This window comes from Lacerta agilis, chromosome 3 (genome assembly GCF_009819535.1).
Source record: "Lacerta agilis isolate rLacAgi1 chromosome 3, rLacAgi1.pri, whole genome shotgun sequence".
In the NCBI taxonomy this organism is placed as follows: Eukaryota; Metazoa; Chordata; class Lepidosauria; order Squamata; family Lacertidae; genus Lacerta; species Lacerta agilis.
In genome coordinates, this window is record NC_046314.1 from 117,307,019 (window position 1) to 117,324,484 (window position 17,466).

The 17,466-nt window shown below is 55.0% G+C and overlaps 1 protein-coding gene across 2 annotated transcripts in view; it reads left to right on the forward strand.

The window, feature by feature from the left end:
• Nucleotides 1-7,683, forward strand: part of DNMT3A (DNA methyltransferase 3 alpha) — a 64,976-nt gene extending 57,293 nt beyond the window's left edge. Inside the window, exons 15-23 of one of the 2 annotated variants that reach the window (XM_033145250.1) lie at nt 1,115-1,298; nt 2,606-2,690; nt 2,780-2,925; nt 3,048-3,138; nt 4,177-4,325; nt 6,061-6,200; nt 6,489-6,558; nt 7,171-7,289; nt 7,470-7,683. In XM_033145250.1, the coding sequence (XP_033001141.1) occupies nt 1,115-1,298; nt 2,606-2,690; nt 2,780-2,925; nt 3,048-3,138; nt 4,177-4,325; nt 6,061-6,200; nt 6,489-6,558; nt 7,171-7,289; nt 7,470-7,611 (1,126 nt within the window). In that variant the 3' untranslated portion in view covers nt 7,612-7,683. The remainder of the gene's footprint in view (nt 1-1,114; nt 1,299-2,605; nt 2,691-2,779; nt 2,926-3,047; nt 3,139-4,176; nt 4,326-6,060; nt 6,201-6,488; nt 6,559-7,170; nt 7,290-7,469) is intronic. The other variant, XM_033145251.1, reaches the window with a different exon arrangement.
• The last annotated feature ends 9,783 nt before the right edge of the window (nt 7,684-17,466 follow it).

A 17,466-nucleotide genomic window follows, 5' to 3' on the forward strand; every position in this document is an offset into this window, starting at 1 on the left:
AGGGTTCCACACCTGCCTGCCCCCCCCCCCAGCTGGTGGCCCTCCGTAAGGCCAGGGGACCCACTAGGAGACACCTCCCCTTGCCCTAGCCATTGCTACTATTGCACCCTGAGGTCCAGCTCCGAGGGCCTTCTGGCGGTTCCCTCCCTGCGAGAAGCCAGGTTACAGGGAACCGGGCAGAGGGCCTTCTCGGTGGTGGCGCCCGCCCTGTGGAACGCCCTCCCATCAAGGAATGTCAAGGAAATAAACAACTATCTGACTTTTAGAAGACATCTGAAGGCAGCCCAGTTTAGGGAAGTTTTTAAGGTTTGATGTTTTATTCTGTTTTTAATGCTCTGTTGGAAGCTGCCCAGAGTGGCTGGGGAAACCCAGCCAGATGGGCAAGGGTATTATTATTATTATTATTATTATTATTATTATTATTAAAGAGAGAGAAGCATTTGTGTCCCTCTTCCTGCTTGTGGAGGAAGGAGCCTGCCGGGAGGAGGGAGCTGGGTCGGCTTTCCCTCTGACTCCTGCATGGGAGACGCCTGCCAAGGGGAAGCCGTGCATCGCGCAGAAGCAGGCTGGGAACCAGACCACAAGAAAAGCTTGCTGGACCAGCCCCATGGCCCAGGCAGACTCCCCAAAGGGAAACCCACAAGCAGGATGTGAGCAGAAGAGCAACTCTCCCTCCTGCGGTTTCCAGCAACTGGGATTCAGAAACATCATTCATTCTGACTATGGAGGCAGGGCAGAGCCATCCTGGCTAGGAGCCATCGATAGCCCTCTCCTCCTCCTCCTCCTCCTCCGTGAATTTGCCCCATCCTCTTTGAAATCCATCCAAGCCGGAGTCCATCGCTGCCTCATGTGGGAGGGAGTTCCACAGTTTAACTAGGGCTTTCTCTTATCTGCCCCAAATCTTCCAACATTCAGGCTAGGGATAAGGAAAGATTTGCCCAGCAGTTGGGTCTGGGTTGGGCTAGGCCTGGGAGGAACCCCTGCCAGTCAGTGCCAGGGTGATCCCACAGGCAGTGGAGTGAACCGGAGCTTCTTCAGACTTCCAGAGTCAGGAATCCCTCCCTCGCCCCGTGCCTGCTGGGCCGGAGCACTGACGGCTGGACTCTGCCCGCAGGTGCTTTTGCGTTGAGTGCGTGGACTTGCTGGTGGGCCCTGGCGCTGCCCAGGCGGCGATCAAGGAAGACCCCTGGAACTGCTACATGTGTGGGCACAAGGGCATCTACGGCCTGCTCCGGCGGCGGGAAGACTGGCCCTCGCGCCTCCAGATGTTTTTCGCCAACAACCACGACCAAGAGTTTGTAAGTTCAGGGCAGCGCGTGCGCAGGGGGGGGGGGTCTTGGGGTGGCCTTTTGCCAGGATGGTTCAGGAGGCGGCAGGAGACACCCCGGCCCTTGCGCCCTGCCGAGGCCTCTGGGAAGCTGCTTGTCCTGCCCGGCCAGTGGCCCTGCTCCTGAGCGCAAGAGTGGATTTATTCCGTTGCGATGCTCAAGGCAACGTAGCACAGCAGCGGCCAGGAGGGAAGCCACACAAGGGGGGCTCCAGGCCTATAAATTGCACGGGCTATTTTGATTGATTGGTTGATTTGATATACCGCCCTATACCCGGAGGTCTCAAGGCAGTTAAATGCTTGTAGAATGGCGTTCCATCGCCTTGGCTTTATACATGCGTAGAAATCCAGTCGCATTCTCTGGGAACGGACAGGAGAGAGAGGAGAACAAGGGGCCTGCCCTCCACCAGACTCACGCAAAGATGACTTTCGCCTGCACAGATATTCCTGAATTTGGGCTGGCCGAGATTTGGTTTTCAGCATTGCAATGTATCACCAGCTAAACATGGCAGTACAGTGGCACCTTGGTTCTCAAACTTAATCCGTTCTGGAAGTCTGTTCCAAACCAAAGCGTTCCAAAACCAAGGTCCGCTTTCCCATAGGAATTAATGCAAAATGGATTAATCCGTTCCAGACTGTTAAAAACAACCCCTAAAACAGCAATTTAACTTGAATTTTACTATCTAACGAGACCATTGATCCATAAAATGAAAGCAATAATGTACTGCAGTCACACCATCAATCAGTAGCTGAACTGGGTTCCACACAGTCACAAAAACAAAACAGAAAAGCCACAAAAACGCAAAATAAATAGCAAAAACAGACAGACCTCAGCGTAACACTCAAAACGGAAGCATAACACTCAAAAGGGAGCACGTTCGACATCCGGAAAAACACTGACTTCTGGGTTTGCGGTGTTTGGGTTCCAAGTTGTTTGAGTACCAAGGCGTTTGAGAACCAAGGCATCACTGTATATTGATATACCCTGATGGCCAAAAGAAGCATGGAGCTATGTAGAGACATTGGTTGGCTTGCAAGATCTCCGTTGGCCCCATGAGATCTCCCAGAAGCCTCGCACGACCTTCCCTCCCCTGGGGGAATTCCAGGGGTCTTGACTTTGAACAAATTTCCCTGCACATGCAAATCCCCGGGACACACACCCCCGCCTGAGTTTCAGGCCTGCTGTCCTGTAATTTCTACTACACCCCCCCCCAAGTCCCCTGCCTTCCTCTCTTGCCCACCCCAACCCCAACATCCCCTCTCTTTGCATCTTGGCAGGACCCACCAAAGGTTTACCCCCCGGTCCCCGCCGAGAAGAGGAAGCCCATCCGGGTGCTCTCGCTCTTTGACGGCATTGCCACAGGTGAGCCCCACCCCTCTCCCGGATGCGAGGGCCATGCTGGGGTGCGGGCCCCCCCCTTGCGCAGCTGTGACTCTCCCCCCCCCTTCCAGGTCTCCTGGTGCTGAAGGACCTGGGCATCCAGGTGGACCGCTACATCGCCTCGGAGGTGTGTGAGGACTCCATCACGGTTGGGATGGTGCGGCACCAGGGCAAGATCATGTATGTTGGGGACGTCCGCAATGTCACCCAGAAACACGTACGTGGAGCTCTGGGGGGGGGGGCTTCCCCTCCCTCGGTGTCGCTGAGGCTGGCCCAGGACCCCAGCCCCAGGGGGTGCCCTTCCCGCCTCTGACGCTCCTGCCTCCTTCCGCACTGCAGATACAGGAGTGGGGGCCCTTCGACCTGGTGATTGGAGGAAGCCCCTGCAATGACCTCTCCATCGTCAACCCCGCCAGGAAAGGCCTTTACGGTAGGTGCCCCCCTCCCGGTCCCTGCCGGGGCTCTCGCAGCCGAAGAATCGTCGGGTTGGGTCATCTGGTCCAGGCTTTCCGAAACGTGGGTCTCCAGCTGTTCCCGTCCTCCCTGATCCTTGGTCCCGCTCGCTAGGGATGATGGGAGTTGTGGTCCAAAAACAGCTGGAGACCCAAGTTTGGGAAGGCCTGATACAGTCCAACCCCCTGCAATGCAGGAATCTCAGCTCCAAGGAAGGAGAGGCCACAACCTCCCGAGGGAGTCGGTTCAGCAATCGAACGGCTCTCACTGTCAGAAAGTTCTTCCTGATGTTTAGTTGTAATCTCCTTTATTGTTTCTTGAAGCCATTGGGTCAAATCCTACCCTCCAGGATTCACTCTTCCATTTGACAGCCCTTGACATATTTGAAGATGGCTCTCCTATCTCCTCTCAGCCCTCTCTTCTCCAGGCTAAACATTCCGAACTACCTCCAAGCCGTTTAAATCATCTGTGTCACTGATAGCTGTGAGCCCAGGGTTAGGGTCTTGCCTTGCCTAGGAACGTGGGTGGCGCTGTGGTCTAAACCACTGAGCCTCTTGAGTTCGAATCCCCATGACTGAGCTCCCGCTGCTCTGTCCCAGCTCCTGCCAACCTAGCAGTTCAAAAGCACACCAGTGCAAGTAGATAAATAGGCACCGCTGCGGCGGGAAGGTAAACGGCGTTTCCATGCGCTCTGGCTTCCATCGCAATGTCCCGTTGTTCTGCTGGCCGCATGACCCGGAAAGCTGTCTGCGGTCAAACACCGGCCCCCTTGGCCTAAAAAGCAAGACGAGCGCTGCACCCCAAAGTCGCCTTTGACTGGACTTAACCGACCAGGGGTCCTTTCCCTTCCCTTCCCTTGCCTAGGGGGCTGGAGAAGGGGATTCCTTCGCACCCCCTGGAGTGTGAGCACAGAAGGGGGGTTGGAGGGGCTTTGCAAAGGGAGCTTTTGCGTCTCGTGGTCTGGTATTGGGTTTGAGCCCCCGTTCACTGCGGTCTTCCTCCCCTCCCACCCCAGAGGGCACGGGCCGACTCTTCTTTGAGTTCTACCGGCTGCTGCACGAGGCCCGGCCCAAGGAGGGAGACGAGCGGCCCTTTTTCTGGCTCTTTGAGAATGTGGTGGCAATGGGCGTCAGCGACAAAAGAGACATCTCTCGCTTCCTGGAGGTGAGAGGGTGGGCAGCGGGTGGCTTGGCAGCTCTCTTTCTTTCTTTCTTTCTTTCTTTCTTTCTTTCTTCCTTCCTTCCTTCCTTCCTTCCTTCCTTCCTTGCCTGCCCTCCGAATGTCCCTGGGTGGGAGAGTGAGGAGCAACCTCCTGGGGCAACGTGCCGGATCTGAGCCAAAGCAGCCAGAACAGGAACGGCAGCATCTCCAAAGGCACAACCTGCCCGCCTCTCTGCTGTATCTCAGGCGCAGGGAGTCCCTCCTGCCACCAGAGGGCACCTGAGTGTTTCCAGGGCTCACCTTGCACATGCCGGTGCTTGAAAAGCAGCCTTGCCTAGCGGTTAGAGTGGCAGAGCACCAGGTTCAAATCCCCCACTCTTCCAGGAAACGCTCAGCAGGTGGCTCTCTGCCTACCCTACCTCGCAGGGTTGTTGGGGATTAAATGAGGAGGGGCAGAACCATGCAGGCCTCCTTGAAGGGAAATTGGGGTATCAATGTGACAATCACTTCTGTGTCTCTCTGGATCCTTTTCTATTGTTCCTGCTGGCTGTCTGGGTTTTGGGAAGGTGGCAGCATCTGAGGGAGGGGGCAACATCTGGCAGCCTCTCTCTGTTCTAAGTGAATCCAGACTGTTAGCACCCCAGGGGAGAACAAGACAGCCAGGTCAGAAATGAGGTGGTTTAAGAGTTTCCGTCTGAGAAGCTGAATGCTCTGTTCCAGGAGTCAATCAGGGTGAGGTGAGGGTTGTCAAACAGGGCCAGGGGTCAGCAAACGTTTTCAGCAGGGGCCAGTCCACTGTGCCTCAGACCTTGGGGGGGGGCGGACTATATTTTCCACAAAAAAGAGAACAAATTTGTATGTCCCACTAATAATCCAGAGATGCATTTTAAATAAACACACATTCTACTCATGTAAAAAAACACTGATTCCCAGGCTGTCCAGGGGCCAGATTTAGAAGGCGATTGGGCCGAATCCGGCCTCTGGGCCTTAGTTTGCCTACCCATGGTCAGGGTATTGAATGAATGAAATCTTTATTGCTAAAAGCTATAAGCCGTCACAATGCATAGAATACAAATAATTGATTTAAAACTGGACGACAACAACAGCAGCAGCAGCAGCAAAGCAAACATACAAAAATGCGAAAATCACACCTGCGTAAGTTCAGCACTCCACTTCTCACACACCCCCTTAGTATACTTGCCTTGGTGCCTAGCTCTCAACTTTCTTGCAGCCAAGGCAAATTTTGCAACCTGTGCAGTAATAAATACATTATTGCCAGCCAGCAAGATAGAGATTTGCTCAAGGGGAGGTCGATTGGAAAGAGAGCAAAGGATGGAATCTAGGAGGGAATCTAGGGGAATCTAGGGAGAGGGAAGGGGCCCCAAGGGTCGTCTAGTACAACCCCCTGTGAGGCAGGAATCTCATTCAGTTCTAGGTTGAACTGCAGGGCACCTTCCGCTCAATGAGGCACTCCGGTGGGCAGGGCAGGGCTGGCACAGGGGCATAGGAAGCTGCCTTCTACTGCACTGACGGGCACCAGTGGCTTTCCAGAGCTTGAGGCAGGGCTCAGCCTGCCCTGGAGGTGCCTGTTCTGCAGACAAGGCGGGCGCTGGGCCACTGAGCTCTGCCCCTTCCCCAAAAGGCACTGGGACGGCCTGAGGGCAGCCCGTCCCCCACAACGCCCTGCCCGCCACGTGACGCCCTGCCTCCTCCCCCCCCCTTTCTCTCTCGGCTGCAGTCCAACCCGGTGATGATCGATGCCAAAGAGGTCTCAGCAGCACACAGAGCCCGCTACTTCTGGGGGAACCTGCCCGGCATGAACAGGTTGGTCAGAGGTCTGGCGCCGACACCCAGAAACCCGCCACTGACAAGGAAGCGGTGAGGTCCTGCCAGAACCCTCACTTTGCCTGCGTTGGGACAGAGAGGAAATGAAATAATAATAATAATAATGATTAATAATAATAATAATAATAATAATAATAATAATAATGGATTAAAACTTGAGCCCGCTTGCCAGCTCCTCTGGCACACATCTGTGAGGAGGGGGCTTGGGGAGGGGGCGAAGGTGTGAGGCTGTGGCCCAGGAGATGGGAGTCTTGCAGGGAGGGGCGTTGAGGCTCCTGGGGTCCCTGTTCTGGACTGATCAGTTGTCTGTTTCCCCTGCAGGCCGTTGGCTTCAACTGTGAATGATAAGTTGGAATTGCAGGAGTGTCTGGAGCATGGCAGGATAGCCAAGGTGAGTGCGGGGAACTGGGGCCGGGGGGGGGGGGGTCGTGGGCAGGAGGGGAAAGGGCCTCTAGGGAAGGAAGGAAGGAAGGAAGGAGGAGTCACCAAGTGGCCGGACCTCCCAGGCAGGCAAGGCCACCCACCTGGATGGCTTCCAGAGAGAAGCAGACCAGTTCATGGAGGAGGAGGAGGGCTATGAGAGACTCAATGTCTCCACAGCGCAAGGCAGCCATGCGCCTGCATCCCAGTTGGAAGGGAGATTTGTTCAGTTCCCGTTTGTGGGTTTCCCTCTGGAGCACCTGCTTGGCCCCTGAATATGAAGGGCCATGGGCCTGATCCAGCAGCTTCTCCTTATATCCTGATGAGAATAAGCCAAGGGCATCCGCTTCTGCTGGAAGCTTCCAGTGCCCCCTGCATTTGCCAGCCAGAGTTGGGGGCAGCGGGAGTCCCCTTGGGAGCCAGGGCAGAGGGGTCAGGCAAAGAAGGGGGAGCTGGGAGAGGCGAGGCCCTGGCTTCATCATGGGCCGGGACTGCGGAGGAGAAGGGGGACAGGGTGGACGTCCCGCAGTCGCCACCCCCACCCCCGGCTGACCCTGCCTCCACCCTCTGTGCTCCTGCCCAGTTCAGCAAAGTGCGAACCATCACCACTCGCTCCAACTCCATCAAGCAAGGCAAAGACCAGCATTTCCCCGTCTTCATGAACGAGAAGGAAGACATTCTGTGGTGCACCGAGATGGAGAGGTGGGTGCTCTTGCCTTCCTTGCGAAGGGGGTGGGCTGGATGGTCCTGGGGGCTCCCTTCCCACTCTACTATTCTGTGCTGGGGGCCTGGCTCCCTGCACACGGGCCCCCCCCCCCCCCCGGAGCCTGCTGCCACGCTGCTGGGGGCTGACTGCCCCCCTCCCCTCTTCTGTCCCCGCAGGGTCTTTGGCTTTCCGGTCCACTACACCGACGTCTCCAACATGAGCCGCCTGGCGAGGCAGAGACTCCTGGGTCGCTCCTGGAGCGTGCCAGTGATCCGCCACCTCTTTGCCCCCCTGAAGGAGTACTTTGCCTGCGTCTAAAGAGACACCCGCCCTCGGAACTGGCAAAGCAGAGGAGGAGGAGGAGGCGTCTCAAACACAACACCCCCCACCCCGAACAAAAGAGAAGGGGCACCAGAGAGGAGGAAGAGGAGGAGGTGGTGGCTGGTGGGCAAGAGGGAGGGAGAGGACGGGCCCTCCCCCCACGGGAGGGTCTCCACCCGCCCATCCTCTCCCCGGTTCAAACCACCCCAGTCCAACCGACCGGCCCCCCTTTTCTGTTGGTGACCCTTAAATTTCCTGCTCTTTCTGGGCGGCTTCGTCTCGTCCATTGGGTTTCCGCCTCTCCTCGGCTGAGCCACGGGCGCGGAGCCCGGCCGTCCGGGCGCCCACAGGCGTGTGCCCCCCTGCCAGCCTCCGCCACCGCGGCGGCCACAACGGAGGAGAGCCCAGAGCTGAGCTGGCCTTGGGGCGACAGCTTCGCCCCTGCTCAGTCGAGGAGCACAAAGGGAGGTGCTGGGGGGGGCCTCCTTGCGTCTACCAGCGCCATTCCTGCGGTGGAGGGTGGGAGCACAGGCCCGGAAGCTGCCCGCCCCTCCCTCCCTGCCCCCTCCCGCCCTGCCCCCCCTTCCCCCACAGTATTTGGGTGCCTACCAGGCCGGAGACCTTGACCAGTCCAGCTCCTACAGCCGCTCTTACCTCTTGTTTACAGTTTATATATATGTGAGAGTTACGTGAGAGAAATGTCTATATATATAAAAAAGGTACTGTTACTGCTGTACAACTGACTTTCAAAATGGTGCTTCTACATCAACGGAAAGGGGGCACCCGTGGCAGCTTAAGGGGGGGCTCCGTGTGCTGGCCCTTGGGGGGGGGCTTCTCAGAAAGGGAGGGCAGGCGGGCTAGCAGGAGCGGGGGCCGCTCTCTGCCCTGGGTGTCATGCAATAATGCTCCCCCCCTGCAAAAGGCGACCCTCCCTCAGGCCAGGGGCCCGACCGACCCACCCTCCGCAGTGTCCCAAATAGACACCCCCATGTAAACTGGTGCTTTCCCACAAGGGGGGGCCCCTCTGGGTGTGCTTGGCAGGGCTGCCTCAGCCGAGGTCTGTCTTTCCTCCATTTCTGCCCCTGGAACTGCAGGCTCAGCTGCGGGGGGTCTGTGAGGGAAAGGAGGTAGATAAAAAGGGGGTGCCTTTTGGCATCCGCCCCTCCCCATTCCTCCGCAAGCGCAAGGGGCGTTTGGGGGAGTCCGTGCCGCTGCTGCCTCCTTCCACCCGCGGCTGATGTAAGCGGCAGGGCTCCTGTTTTGCTTGAACAGGCTCCGGCTGTGCTACCCGTCCCCGCCCCCAAAAAAACCACCCTTTGCAAGGCCCCCCACCCCACAAATACAGGGTTGAGGGGCAGCTCCTCCCAGGGTCCTTGCGCAGAGGGCGGTGGGGTTCCTGGGCTCTGCCTCCCTCGGCAATTGTGTGCACTTTAGTCCTTTGGGGCAATGGGGTGCAGAGAGCGGCGACCTTCGACCCCCCCCCCGGACACCCCTCCTCGGGGCATGGCCTGGGAGGCTGCTTCTCCCTTCCGCTTGTGGGGATGGCTCCCAGCAGGGCCCGGAGCCCTTGGTGCTAACGGGGAGCCGGGTTGTCTCTGCCTCCCCAGGGGACAGCCTCCCCCCTCTCCTGCCGTCTTCCCTGCGTTCATGGTGCTCTCGGAGGCAGTGGCTTGGTGCTGAGGCAAAGCTCAGGAGTAGGGGGGGGCCAGGTCTGCGGGAGACTGCCGGCCCCCCTCCCTCCCTCCTTTCCCCCCCACTTCTTCCCCCAGCGGGTGAAGCAGTTGCAGCTGGCAGGGGTGCTATCTGGTCTCGGTGCTAACCGGGGAGCAGGCGGGCGGGGGCCTCCTCTCCCTTCCCCTCAAACTGTGAAAGGTGCTGGGGTCTCGCTCAGGATCTGGTGGGGAAGCCAGGGGGGGGACACTGGAGGGGGCTGTCTGGCAGGACGTGTCCCAGGCAGGAGGGCATCTCCCTCTCTCCAGCCTCCCCGGGTGGGTGACACTTCAGGGGGGCCCCTGACAGCCCCCACCCATTGGCCACAAGGGGGGTGGGAAGGAAGGAGGGGGCCGCCTTTGGGCTTCTTTGAAGTCTAACTTCTTTGGTGCTATGTGGGACGCCTGGGGCCCCCTCCCGGCAATGGCCTGTCCCTTTGGGGGGGCTTCCCACCCGGGCCAAAGGGAGCCTGCTGAGCGCTCCCAGCCCCTGACCAGGGAAGCTATCTTGGCGGAGAATCGAAGGTGGGGTGGGGGCAGCAGCCCCTCCCCACAGAGCCTTCCTTTCAGCGACTGTTGGCTCAGGGTGGGGGGGTGGGGTGGGCTGGCCACGCCATTCCCAAATTCAGCAGCTAATAGCTGGATTCCCCAATTGCTGCCCCCTCCCTTAGGTCTGCCTGGCAGACCCTCTTTCTGAACAGCCCAGCTTCATGGAACTCCCCCCACCCAATCCGCTCCAGGCCCCTCCCCAAACTGGAAGTGGCCCCTCGGGAAAACCTCCTGTCTGTTTTGTCTTTTCAGCCCCCCAATTCCCCCCCCCCCTGTATTTGTCTTGGATCTGTTTTGCTGTCTGCTACAGAATCCACCTGCTTCCCCTGGGGGGGTCGAGAGGAAGACCGGGGGAGGATGGGGGGTGGTCTCCTCTTGCGATAAAGAGCCCCCCCCCCTGGCCAGGTTGCACAGCCCTAGACTGAAAAGCAGAGCAACCGGACTGCCCCCCCCCCACTTGCCTGAATTCCTTTGTCAACCGCAGAAGGATATGGGGGCAACCAAGGTGCTAAAAAATATCCCTCTTTTATCACAAATCTATTGTTAACTTAAGTCTGCTGTCTGGACAATGACTGTTTTTTTTGTTTTCTTGTAGTGGAGTTTTAAAAGAGCTCTATTATTTTACTCTTATATATTATTATTAAAAAAAGAAAAAAAGGCATTTTAACTTTGTACTTGAAACCTTTAAGGAAAGATTTCATGTGTTTTAGCCTAGGCATTGAAGTAGCTGAGACGCTTTTACTGTTTGTGGGAAATCATGTATTCATGCTGAAGAAATAAATCTTGTCAAGATCCTGGGAAGAGCTCGGCCACGTTCCCTGCTCTCCAGCCGTCGCTCCCGCCTTCCCGCCGACATTCCATGCCGCTGACCGCCTCTCTCCCCCCCCCTGCACCCAGCAACACCCTCCCCTCCCCTCACTTTTCTTTTCTTTGCTGGGATGATTTTGGGATGCGCCATCCTTTCTGCCGCTTCTCCCCCCCCTCTTTTTTTTAGGGTTGCTTCTATATTTATTGACAAATAAATAATGTACATTTCAGAGTATGGTTCTGCTATGCCAGGGGTGGAAAGTGTGTGGGGGGGTGGGAGGCCCAGCTCTCCACCCCCGCCAGGCAGGCTGTTGTATCTCTGTGTAAGTATTGCTCGTGACATAGCTGTTTTATAAAAATAATTAAAAGGTCCATGGTGCTGCAGATGTTAGAAAGTCTGTCCGTTCCGCCTCCATCCCATCCTTTGCGGGGGGTTTTCTTTTTCCTTTTTCATCTGTGCCCAGGACACTCGGAGAAGGAAAGGCTCCTTTGCTGATGTACTTGTGCTGGAGAACACTTGAATAAATGTTCTGTTTTGTGCAAAAAGGAAAAGCGACAAAGCCCCGGAGCCTGTCTGCCGTCATGTGCTTTTTGTGGCCCTCGTGCTCCGAGCGTCTGTGGGAGCGGCAGGGTGGCGCTTGCTGGGAGACCGGGGCACCGGCAGGCCTCCCCGGGGTCTCTCCTAGCAGAGAAGTCCACTCTCGCAAAAGGGGGCGGAGGGGTCAACGGGGCCACATGCTTCGCATGGCTGTGGAGCCTGGGAATCCACGCCCTTCGCTTGCTGCCTTCTGCACACCCAGAAGAAGGCAACTCGCCCTTTTTATGGGAACTGGCCACTACTGAGTTCTGTGTCATTTAGTTACATATACGTAGTTGAGATTCCTGCAGGATCCTTGGGCAGCGTTCGAAATTCACCAGGCACATGATGCACCTGGCTGTCAGCCAGTTGCGACCAAGTGAAGGTGCCCAGGTGCCAGAGTGGCACCTGATGTCTCCATCTGGAGGTGCATGCCTGGGGATCCTTGGATCTTGCCTGTTTTCCACACACTAGCAACACATCTAACCGCGATATTTTATCTGCACAATCGGAACGAATTTCAGGAACCAAAAAGTCGTACTGAGAAATACAAGTGTAGGGCCAACTCCCCTCCAAAAGGCAACTAGGCATCCCGTTTTGGCGACTGTTAGCCCGGCTTGAGCCATTTGGCGCCTCAGTCATATATCTCTTGAGTTTTTAATGCTGCCCTTGAGCTTCCTTCCAGCTCTCTGATTCCATGCTTAATGTTTACTATTTAAGCAGAAGACAAAGTGCCAGGCAACCACTATAATTCAAATACAGGTTGTGTTTGGGAATGTGTCTTTTAACGAGAGATTTGTGCCTGCTTTTCAGGCGTAATCTTGCCAGGCCTGGATGTAGTGCCAACTCCAATGGCTAAATCTGGGTGTAGCCGCAAGACAGTACCCGCATCTATTTATTACAGCTGCAATTTATTTCACTGATTGCTCTTAGTTACTAATTTTTCTTTAAGACAGCCCCCCCCCCGAGCCTAGCACTCTTGAGACAAGGTCAGAGGTCCTGTGAAGGACCACTAGGTTTGCGTGTGGCACTGGGCAAAAAGCACGGGTTCAAATTGCACCACAGATGGGGGTGGGGAGGGAGAAGGAAGGGTGAGAAAGATGTTTCAAATGCTGCTTTGGCTCCCTAGAAAGGCACCTGGAAGCCATTTGATTTGATTGTCACTTAGAAATCAAAATCCCATATAAACCACACAACTGTCTCTCCCCACCCCCCTGCCAAAAAAAGAAACCCAGAGAGGATTCAATCTCAACTGGGAAATTAGTCGATATGATGTGAGAAGCACTTTAAGGGTTTAATGGTTTTGGGAGAACAAGGAAGGTCTTATTCCCCTGGTGCCTCGCTGCTGCCCCCCCCCCCGCTCCATTGTAGGCACCCCAGGGCCCTGCCTCTGTTTCCCCTAGCACAGATTGAGGAAGGTGGTATCCAGCCCTTCCATATCTTCCCAGGGTGGCTTACACAACATCGACCAAGATTACAGTGACGGTAGCCAGAGTCATGCCTTGGAGCCCCAAAACACGGTTTGGTGGCAGCGAGATGCTGCCTCATGCCAGCTTTACACACACTTTGATCTGCTGCCCAGGATTTGTGCCCCATAGAGCTTCAAGCAGAGGACTGTCCTCTGCAAACTAGGACACCCCGCCAGCTTTCACAGCCTGGGAGGAGCAGCTGGGTGGTTTTCAGTAAAAGGTAAAGGGACCCCTGACCATTAGATCCAGTTGCGGACGACTCTCGGGTTGCGGCGCTCATTTCGCTTTATTGGCCGAGGGAGCCGGCGTACAGCTTCTGGGTCATGTGGCCAACATGACTAAGCCGCTTCTGGCAAATCGGAGCATTGCACGGAAATGCCGTTTACCTTCTCGCCGGAGTGGTACCTATTTATCTACTTGCACTTTGACGTGCTTTCGAACTGCTAGGTGGGCTTTCAGTCCCCAGCAAAAAGTTGTCTAGAAAAGGTGGAAGGTGCATGGAAACAAGATGTTTGAGAGAGATGAGGACTTTCTTGGCTTGTATCTTTCACACACCTTGGGCACCCAACGTCAGGCTCCGACCCCCAAATGCTCGTCCTCTTGCCCTTCCCCAGGGGACCAGACTTCTCAGCCCAGGACTTCTGAGGCACCAACAAGGCGCAAGGTAGGATTGGAATAAGATGAGGCCGAGTCATTTGCACAGCCTCTGAATGGGCTTGCCCTCACTTCCTTAGGCAAGTGAAGGCAAGTGTTTCCTGCTCATTTGGGGCAGTTTCTGCCCTTTCCGCAGTTTAAATCAATTTATTGTTTCCTGGTGCTGTGCATATATGTGGTTGTGTGCAAGTCAAATGCACGTAAGAGGGGAGACACCTGAACTTTCTGCTAAAAAGGGGGAGGGGGGCAGAGTGACTAAGAAAAAGCAAAAATATATAAGCAGCAACCACCATGCTACGACTCAATGTGCCACTGAGGAATACGAGGTCTCTCTTCAACAGCCATTGGGTTGGGCCTGGCAGATACACTGCGGGTGGGCAGGGGGAGGCTGGCACAGCCTCAGGAGCGGAGCTGTTGGGAAAAGGAAGAGGGGAGGCCCCTCCCTGCTTTCACTGGGCTGGGTTCTAGGTACTGTGATGGGGAGAGGCTTAAAGGGAGTGGGACACCCAAGAACAACTGCAGAAGAGGGCTTGCCAGCCAGCATCTAAAACACAGTTCTAGGATTCTGGGTGCCCTGCCAGACGAGACCAAAGAGGGCCCCGTCAAGCCCAGCATCCTCACCCCATCATGAGGCTCACAAGCAGAGCTCCAAGGCAACAGGTAGCTGGATGGAGGGCAGGTTTTCAAGACTAGAAAGCTCCATAGCTGGGGGACAACCACCTAAAACACCTATGGTCTCTACGGGGCACGCAAACACCTTTGTACTGGAGGCAGACCTTGAGGTCTGCTGGGCATCAATTATTTACAACTTCACAAGGCACAGTCTGCACCAGATGAAGCAGACTCGAACCCATGGCTTCAAAAAGAAGATTCCAAGTAGAACTTTATGACAGTAAGAGCTGCTCAACAGTGGAACAGAGGCCCTCAGAGATGGTGGACTCTCCCTCCTTGGAGGTCTTTAAGCAGAGGTTGGATAGCCATCTGTCTTGGATGCTTCAGTTGAGATTCCTGCAGTGCAGGAGGTTGGACTAGATGACCCTTGGGGTCCTTTCCAACTCTACAATTCCATGATTCTAAGCTGGGTCGTCGCACACTGAGAGTCCTGGGGTCAGACTGAATGCTGTTGCTGTTGGCCTGGGTAGTCCCCAGAAAGAGGGAGGAGAGCATTCAGGGCCCGAAGGGGCAAATCTCCATTGCAATCCAGGCCCCTCTTCCAGCTGGGAGGCTGACCCTTGAGGCAGGTTGCCCAGGGATGGGTCAGCTTCCTTTTAATCCTCTGCTGGTGCAGCTGGAAGAGGAGCACCCCTGAGTAATCCAACTTGGGGCTCACCAGGCAGGCCTTTCCACAGGCTGCCCAGGCCTGAAAAGCAGCCAAGCCATTCGCTGTCCAAGGTACCAGCCAGGAGAAAAAAATATTCTGTGCAAAGCGAGCAAGTAATCCAGTGCGGAGCTTCAGGCTCTCCCATGGCACTCCCTCCGTCGCTCTCGCTGTATTCACCACTTGGTTCTAAAATACTTGAAACCGATTAAAATTAGCTGAACTTGCTAGGCATCTGGGTAGGCTGGGTGTCGGCCTGCGCTGGTTTGCATACATGCTAATTTCTACTGAGGGAGTGTTGGGACTGGGATACGGACTACAAAAGTCAAGGCTTCTTCAAAAGACATCACGACAAACAGGATTGGTATTAGCAACTGAATCCCTGAGATTATTCTTGCTGACTCTCTAGCCCATCGCTGACTGGTTGACAAAGATTTGCAGAGCCCACATTCAAAACTCTTGTGTGTATGAGCTGCCAGCTTCTCCTGGGTGGCGAGGAATGTGAAGTGTTCCCTGACTCTCAGACGACAGCAAGGCAAGGCGAACATGCCATGAGCTCAGCCGCTGGGCCCACACTGGCATTGCCCAGTCCAGAAAGCTCTAATGTGGATAAACCACACCAGCCCCTGAACTCCATCTGCACCTTCCTCTAAGTCATCAAACGTTGGGCAGTCTGGCCACCTCACTGCCCAGAAGGAATGGTATCTGACTGCACGGCCCGAAACATCTTGGTCTTCCAACAACAGTGAGGGACTTGGGTGCCATGTGGGTGGCAAGAAAGGAAAAAAAGGACTGGCTGGGAGACTAGAACATCCCCTCTAGCCATAGTTTCTCTGTTAATCCCGGGGGCATTAATTTAAAATGGAACTGCAATGTGGTCTATGACCCAGGAGGTGGTGCCCTGGCATCAGAATTGATGCCTAACATTTCAGTGCTGCCATGCTATCTTTGAGACATCTTCCTAAGCCTCACCCTTTTCTTCTCTGGAGGCTGCATTCCCCAACCCTGTTCCCTGCCCCATACGCTCATCTCTGGCACCAGCTGCCCAGCCCAATCAATATGATACCCAAATGCCCCAAGCGGTTATTTCCTTTTTATTCCTTAAGCTTAAATTCTGATTATCATTCCTCTCACTGGCCCCTGCACCTTCCTCGTCTCGGGCATTCCTATGGCACACCTCCAGCTCCTCAACGGCATCATGGGGCTACGGTTATCCTCCTAGCACACTCATGATACCGCACACGGAACCTGCGACAACCACCTCCGCTCTGTGGCCTGCTGCATAAATTATTATTTATTTCAACAGATTGTTAGCCTGCCTGCCTGCCTTAAAAATAGTTCAAGACCGCTGTCAACATTGCTATGGAAGCTATCATCAAAATTAAATTATGATTCTGTGAGGGGGGGGAACCAGTGAGCAGAGAGCAGATAGAGCCACCTCTTGGCACCACTGCAACCACGTCCATTAGACAAGCTATACTAGGCTCCCAGCATCATAATAAGGCAAAGAAACCCCATTTTCTGAAACAAAGAAATTCACCCAAAAAAAGCCAAATAAATGGTTTTATTTCGTTCCAAAAGGTAATAAAATTGTGATCCAGGGATGGAGGGGAGGGGACCTGACTCAAGGCATGAATGGAACAGGGAAGCCATAACCCTCAAAATGAGCCCTCACATACTTTGGATACTCATCCCAATTGCCAAACCGGAAGTTACCAGTCCTGGCAAAGGGACCAGACTAAGGGGTTACCAGAATCACAATACCCAAATGGAAAGCCCATCCCCAGAGGGGAATGAGACCAAATTAATGAGAACAAATAAATGGTGTTAACCAAGTTGTAACGACAAAAGGGCACGTAGTTACTTGCTTCTGCCAATGTGAGACAGATGTTGCCACAATGTATGACTGACGAGGGCAGAGGCGCCAAGTTACACCCAACATTGAGGGGGGGCCTATCACGTGTTGCATGATGTCACGTGCATGACATCACATGCCTGTGACACCTTACGGAGCACCGGCACTCATCAGCCAGGTCGTGCCAGACTGCCTGAGTTTCAGCCCTCCAGTACAACCCTGCAGATGAGCAGTGTGCCTTCCCTTCGGACAGAAAGACACTCTGGACTTATCAGCAGCGTTGTGCCGTGCCAGAGATGCAGCCCTTCGGTGCAGCCCTGCTGACGAGCGCAGAACACCTTTCTGTCCAGAGGAGAAGGCACATTGTGCTCATCAACAGCGTTGTGCTGGAGGGCTGGATCTGTGGCATGATTGTGCCAATAAGCCCAGAGCGCCGGTGCTCTGTATGGTGTCGCACACGTGTGACAACATTGATGAGCTGGATGCCATTGCTCCAAAAAGAGAGGAGACACCCAGAGAAGTAGAACAGCGCATTGTGTTGCTGACACTTACAGATCTTCTTCTTCTCTGGCGATCCCTCGTAGCCAAGTAAGATTGTCTTCCATAAACACGGTTTTAACAATAAGTCCGTAAGTGACTGTGGAGACCAATTCTGGATCCACATGTCCTTTCACAATGGGGACATTGGTTTCCGGGCAGAACATTTTGTGGATTTGCCAAGCGTGCCTTCCTCTTAGCACGTTTCTCCCTTGCGTCCTAAGTTCGAGCGTCTTCAAAGCCCATGACACCTCTGGTAAAGGCTGTTCTCCAACTGGAGCGCTCGCAGGCCAGTGTTTCCAAGTTATCGGTGTTTATACTACATTTTAAAAAAAATTGCCTTGAGACTTTCTTTAAACCTCTTTTGCTGACCACCA